This window comes from Mustela putorius, unplaced genomic scaffold (genome assembly GCF_011764305.1).
Source record: "Mustela putorius furo isolate JIRA1106 unplaced genomic scaffold, ASM1176430v1.1 tig00000421_pilon_pilon_pilon, whole genome shotgun sequence".
Classification (NCBI taxonomy): Eukaryota; Metazoa; Chordata; class Mammalia; order Carnivora; family Mustelidae; genus Mustela; species Mustela putorius.
The window spans coordinates 6,931,244-6,938,006 of NW_025421375.1; the positions used below are offsets into that span (position 1 = coordinate 6,931,244).

General features: G+C 41.8%; 2 protein-coding genes across 2 annotated transcripts in view; one reads left to right on the forward strand and one right to left on the reverse strand.

Moving 5' to 3' along the window:
- DENND4C (DENN domain containing 4C) overlaps positions 1-2,888 on the forward strand; it is a 141,730-nt gene extending 138,842 nt beyond the window's left edge. Inside the window, 1 exon segment of the mRNA XM_045079661.1 lies at positions 2-2,888. Within this exon segment, the coding sequence (XP_044935596.1) occupies positions 2-138 (137 nt within the window). The 3' untranslated portion in view covers positions 139-2,888.
- A 294-nt stretch (positions 2,889-3,182) lies between these two features.
- RPS6 (ribosomal protein S6) lies at positions 3,183-6,252 on the reverse strand. The gene is made up of 6 exons (XM_045079662.1): positions 6,106-6,252; positions 5,444-5,575; positions 4,786-4,996; positions 4,268-4,414; positions 3,410-3,567; positions 3,183-3,319 (listed from the first exon to the last, which is right to left on the reverse strand). Exons 1-6 carry the CDS (start codon positions 6,109-6,111, stop codon positions 3,224-3,226), a joined length of 750 nt encoding a protein of 249 aa, XP_044935597.1. The 5' UTR covers positions 6,112-6,252; the 3' UTR covers positions 3,183-3,223.
- Positions 6,253-6,763: the final 511 nt, after the last annotated feature.

Genomic DNA, 6,763 nt, shown 5'->3' on the forward strand with positions numbered 1-6,763 from the left:
GAGGCTTTTGACAATGAATATGGACTTGCATACAATAATCTATCTTCAGAGATTCTTGAAAAGCTGCAGAAAATTGATGCTCCACCAAGTATCAGTATGGAATGGTGCAGGAAGTGTTTTGGAGCACCTCTCATTTAAATAAGATGCTCAGTAGATTTTCAACAAAGCTTGAGGGAATAGATTCCGTTGGCAAACATTCAAGGTTTATTCAAATGCTAACAATTGATGAAAGGGAAATGAAGTTAACGCTTGGGACAACATATAATGAAATATAATTCATACTGAATCATCTCACAACATAAAAATGCCCCAGGGTTAGTTATCTAAAAGGCTTGCAACTTCTGAATGGTTCATCTGCCTGTGCTTGATCCAAAACGGTTTTTGGATTTCTCAGTGTATTTGTTTGATAATGCGAAACTATTCATTCTTCGCATTTGTTTATATTTTAAGTTGTTGGTCTTGGGGAATAGCAGTTTAATGTAAACTTGCCTAACCCCCCAAAAAATGAAATCTCAATTACAGGAGCAACTATTTGTGTATGTGTGTGTATATATGTGTGGCTGTGTAGGGATTTGTATGTACAGCCATATTATATTTATTAAAATTCCTAGACTGCATGTTGCAATACAATTTTCTGAAAGGGGTCTACAACTATTACATGACTACTACTAAACTCAGCTGTAGTCATTAATCAAAACTATTTTAAAGTCTGAGGGCAGCCTTGCCTTAGGTATTCTCTTCCTTAGCAGATTTTATCTTTAATATCCAAGTGACTTTTCATCCTCTTCCCAATACCATGTTAATTTACAACAGCTTTAAGATTGGAATAAAGGAACCAATCATAGTTTAAATGAAATCAAACCAGCCTCATAATTTACAAAATTGGAATGTGCTTAAAATTTTATTTTTTTGACCTCAAATTGTTCAGGTACATCAATTGTTGCTATTGGTCACTTTTAAAAACCTGTGGGATAAACTTGCACTGCACACAGAATTTTATTCTTGTATATTTAATTTGTATGCTTGTTATTTGTGCATTTGTAAATAGTTTTTTAGGATGGATCAATTAAGTCTTAAAACGTTAAAGCTTATTGAGCTTGTTGCCAGTAGGTTCAAGAAAATCATGACCTCACATGCCTGACATTTATCATGGCCTTTCGTTAAAAACCCTTAGCAACAATTAAGTTTGCCTTAACTCTGCAAGATTTGAAAAAGCCACTGGTTGTGTGCTTTTACAGTAATTACGCAGACGACTGAATTAGTTGATAGAATTTCCAGGTGTTACAAATGTCCCACCTGGTGTAATCTTTTAGAACTTTTTACTATACTAGTCTTTCAACATTTCAGGGCTAATCTAACCTATGCAGATTTTGTTTCAATTTATTATGAAATTGCTGAGTGAAAGAACTTGACAGAAATTATGTACAACTCATTACCTTAAAAATGGATCATTTGCACTATCTCAGAATATGTATTTTTGCAATTTAACACTTGGTACTTAACATTTACTGTCCCAACAAAGTTTGTAATTATCTTACATCTAAGCTTGAGGTTGAATAAAAATGGAAAATTCTTGTTTGCTGTTTGCTTAAGGCTCCTGAAATGTGTGCAGTTCTAACCTTTGTGATTTTTAGAGTTTGATATTGTGTTTTTCCTCTTCTCTGTAGTCTTCATTAACTTGAACTAAATTACGTACCAAAGCACTTCCTACTAAGTTAAGGAGGATCGCCTCACACATTGAAGATTTGGCTCTACCGTTCCAAAGTATACATTTCCTAGTAACTTTTTACAGCATTCTAAATAACTCAGCCATTATACATTGGAAACCTTACCCTGCTTTCATTTAGAAATAGGGGTTGTTGTGTTAAAAGTGCACAAAGGCCTCTTCTAGTACCTGCCACAGAAAGGGGACCACTAAAAATTTACTGCAAACAAAACTGTAAAGCCAGATAATGCAGTCATTATCCATACATTTAGAAATATCTAGAATGGTTGTAGCCATGTATTAAACTTAAAAAGCCTGAGAACTTCTGCAAACAATCTTTCAAATTAGTCCAGATGTTTAGCATTACTTACTAGTTTTGGATTTGATAGTCGAGACTGTATACCGGACTTCTGGACTTTACCCCAACTGCGGTGTTTATTCCTTTTATGTTATCACTTACAAATGCTCCATTTTCCCTTTCTGCCTTTTTAGTTTGACCTTAATTTATGGATCATCAGTTGCCAATTAAAATTTTTCATGTTATTCAACTTTTTAATACCATGTATTAAGAGCAGCATTATCTCCCCCAGCTAGCTGGTTCAGTCTGAGGACTGGCATTATTGGCATTAGCTGGGAACTTATTACTAACGTACAATCTGGGGCCACAAATCTTCTGAATCACAATCTGCATTGTGCAAAGCACAGCTTCAGTCTCCATGTTAAAGCAGTTTGAAAATTTTACTTACCTGTGGTTAAAACATGTATTCCAGCAAATAAGGAATTCCCATTCTTCACCCTTAAAGCGTGATGTGCCTTTTTAAGAGCCTTCTAGTCTATAAAGGATACTTCTAACTGCAATTACTATACAGAAACTAGACAGGCTACATTAGAAGTATACTACTTTGTGCATCCTTCACTGATCTAAGTGTTTCTTAAAGGCACAGTGTGAAACCATAAAAATGCATGAGTAACAATTTACTAGAATTGAAAAGCTTTTGTTAATATAATTTGCACTGGTTTTAAAAGCTTTGTGAACTGTTTTAAAATGGTATCTGTTAACTATGCTTTTAACAAGGTATCTTTTTTACATATGACAATGTCCATCTTCTTAAGGGCACTTTTCATGTATTGTGTATAGATCTTTAAAACTGTACTCCTCAAAATAAAGTGTACAAAATATTAATAGTCCTAGTCCCTTATTTCCCCCAAATTGTTCCATGCCTTGCTTGAAAAAACAATAGGTACCTTATGCTCAGAATCCTTTCCTGAGCCACCCACCGATCCCAAAAGAAACCCTGTTCTGGCCATCCACTGTTACAGTACTGTCTCAACTGCTCACCTTGAAGGGTTTCACTTTGAAGTATCTCTTGCAACTTTATCCACCATCAGATTGCTGTATATAATATTCCCCTATTTATCTCACTTTTTTCATCCATTTATCTATGATTTATCATCAATGAAAAGCCAATGAAGGGGATTTAATGTCTGATCTTATTTATTTGTCACTCTTAGAAAATCTCATTTTTGACTGGACTCAGACTTAGAGGTAGAAGCTCTCAGAGAGGACAGCCTCCGTCTCTTGGCAATCTGTTCCTGGCGTTTTTCTTTGGCCTCCTAAACAAAACAAAAAAGCAGTTATAGTTTGTCCGGCTTAAAAATCCAAAGTCAGGCCTGACTTTCCCTCCCCCAGTCTTCTTGATTTACCTTCATTCTCTTGGCCAAAAGTTTAGCATATTCTGCAGCCTCTTCCTTGTTTTTCTTAGTGCGCTGTTTCTTCAGAGCAATACGCCGACGTTTGTGTTGGAGGACACGTGGAGTAACAAGACGCTGTATCTTGGGCGCTTTGGTTCTAGGTTTCTTACCTGAAAATTTAGATGACGATTCAATCACTTGTCAATACCCATGTTCACTTGTCAATACCCATGTTCATCAGGATCCACATCTACATTTTAAAAACATTACTAACAGGACTACCTAGAACTTACATGTAGGAAGCCTTTTAAGCCAAATCTAAACTACTATATAACTCAATAGACTTACCACCCTGTCAACAAAACCCAAGACGGGCAGAGGAAGCAGTAGACTCCCCACTGAGAGCCCCACATGAGGCTCAATCCCGAGACCTGGAAATCATGACAACTATCTGAGCCACCCAGGCGCCCTGTTCCTAGGATTTTGAATCAAGTATTTTCCTTCTAATGGCCACAACTCCTACAACTGCTATCCACATCTCAGATCAAGAAAATAAAGGCCAGGAGTTAACAGTCCCAGAATTTCCTATTATCTTCCTGACTCCTAACCAAAACTAATGAACTTTAGGTCTGGTAAGTTATCTTCAGATAAACATACGTCAGTAACCCAGGCAAAATTTCACGTAAAATTCTAATACTCTAGAGAACCATCAGATAAAACAAGGATTAGTAACAAGTGCCCATCTTGACCCTCTTCCCAATATTTTCCTAAAATACGGTAAATACATAATAGATGGACTTTCTATTCTCTGTATAAAATGCTACAGACAACCGAAATTGAGCAAACCCCGAATTGCATAATTTCCCCTACCTTCTTTGTTTAAGGGCTTTCTCACAACATACTGGCGGACATCATCTTCTTTAGAGAGATTGAAGAGTTTGCGGATTCTGCTGGCTCTTTTGGGCCCCAGGCGTCGAGGCACAGTAGTATCAGTGAGTCCAGGAATATCCTTCTCTCCTGAGGAGGAAAGTGATCAGAACTTCTTAGTTCCACAACTTGCTTACAAACAAGAACCGTAATTACTGTTTATGCATTGGTAAAGAAACAGTCCAATGGTCAAACTGGATACTGCAAATAAAAAACCATTTTGGTAATCAGTGTCAGGGGTGCTTTGGTGGCTCAGTGGGTTAAGCCTCTGCCTTCAGCTCAGGTCATGATCTCAGGGTCCTGGGATCGAGTCCTGCCCCTGGCTCTCTGCTGGAGAGGAAGTCTCCCCCCTACCCCCACTGCTCGGCCTACTTGTAATCTGTCAAAGAAATAAATCTTTAAAAATAAATAAATGAGTCCGTGTCAACAGAAACTGAACTCAAGAATACAAGAAACCTCACCTTTCTTTACAATGACCAAGTTGAGAACACTGAGATTGGCATCCACGATGCAACCCCGAACAGATTTGCGCTTTCTCTCTCCCGTCCTCCTTGGTCTGTAGCAGGAATGCCCCTTACTCAGCAGCAGGCGGACACGGCCATGGGTCAAGACACCCTGCTTCATGGGGAAGCCTTGTTTGTCATTGCCACCACTGATTCGGACCACATAACCCTGCAGAATACAGTGGCACGTTGTAAAATAAAGGATTACGGCCCTTAAATCCTAAATCAAAGCCCATTTGAAACTTACAGTTTTCTCTGGTTACTAAGTTTTGTCTGTACCTTCAACTGGCCAACATCAACGAGCAAATTCTTCTCAATTAAGTCCCATTTCTAACCCATGTTTTACTAGATGGAACAGTTCGAGCAATGGAAAGATTATGTTAAGAAACGAAAAGTACAAACGAGCAACCAACCAGAAACCACCCTTGTTGGCACTTTCTAAACCACTTTAGGTGTGGATTCTCCTTTGGCGTACACAGAACCCCGCAAGGTGACAGCTCTACTTCAAGCGAAACGTGGAGGTGTAACCCAAGGTCAGAAGACAGAACCCGGAGCAGGAACCCCGCTCCACAATTACCAATCAGCAACAGCACGGACAGTTAATTCGGTAACCAACCTTCCATTCTTCACCGAGGGCGTCCGCAGCAACTTCCGTGGCCATACGCTTCTCATAAAAGGTTCGAAGTTTGCGTTCATCGTCCACTTCAATGAGTTTCTGGCAGCCAGTAGCTGGGAAAGAGATGTTCAGCTAAGGATTAAGGGGGGAGGAAGGGGAGAAGAGCTTTAGAAAACCGCAGAACCACCAAAAAGCCATTACCTAACCCCCCAGACGAGGAGCTGATACCTTCAGGTGTCGGTTTTGTTAGCTAAAGCACACGTGTGCATAATAACGCACAAACATCCCACTAAAACTAAGCTCATTTTTCCTCAAGCCTCGCGGAAGGACTCCGGGGCCGAAGGGCCCTCCGCAGCCTTTCAGCCCGACAGAGCAAGAAGCGCGACCCACCGGCCGCCAACGAGGCAGCAGGGCCGCATTCGCCCGGCCGAGCGTGAGGACGCCACCATGGCGCTCCCCGCCCGGCGCGACTCCAGCTGTAATCGCTCGCCATCCGCTCTCCTGAGGGCCCTCGGACCCGAGAGCGGCAGGCTTTCTCCCGCCTCAGACTCTTCTCCACCTGGAGCTAGGACTCTGGAGAGCCAGGACGGTAGCACTGCAATGTTCTGGGGCTCGATTCGCCTCCCCGGAGCCCACTTCCAAAAGCCTCCACCACTTCCTACCTTCATCCTGAAGCAGCCTAACGCCTCCGAGGCGCCACGAAAAAGAGGCCCGACTTCCGCTTAGCCCATGTCTCATAGGCACTTCTAATTCTCGCGAGATAAGCTGTCGCCAGGGATAGCGGAAGTGAGCGCCGGCGGGCGGTACTTCCGGAGGCGGGGTTAATAAGCCCTGAGAGGTGGGCTCGGTCGGCGGTGGGACATCGGCTCTCCCGCGCAAGTTTTTCTGAAGGTGATATTCTCTTTGGTTGACCTGTTTCCGCTCTGTCCTGAACCAGGGTGGACTCCCGGCTGGGTCCCGAACACTCGGGTCTTTGCTGGTACCATAGGGGAAGGGCAGGACCAGAGTTCAGCTCTTTTGGCCTCTCCTGTAATTAGACACCGTCTGAATATTTTTGGTTTTTAGTTGAAAAGCTTGGGGTGCTCTGGTTCCGGTTCACAGCAGGACGCCCCGAAAACCGTGATTTGTTTCACTGTCTGTCCTCTAACCGCTCTGCCGTCATCGTCGTTCTGTCGCAGAATCACACCTTCCCATTGGCCCAGGTCAATAACCACAGTTACCCTAAGTTAAGCCAGGCCACCATCGGTGCATTCTAAATGGTCTCCCTGGCTTCTGTCTCTGGATCTTTTACAGTGAAAAATTATATCGCTGTTGCTGGAA

Bases quoted from the DNA above. Each gene is read 5' to 3' on its own strand.
- RPS6 (XM_045079662.1), bottom strand. The intron at 4,997-5,443 runs GTTGGTTACCGA...TGTATTCTGCAG, and splicing joins CCCTCGGTGAAGAATGGAAG to GGTTATGTGGTCCGAATCAG. The intron at 4,415-4,785 runs GTGAGGTTTCTT...TTTCCTCCTCAG, and splicing joins CTTGGTCATTGTAAAGAAAG to GAGAGAAGGATATTCCTGGA.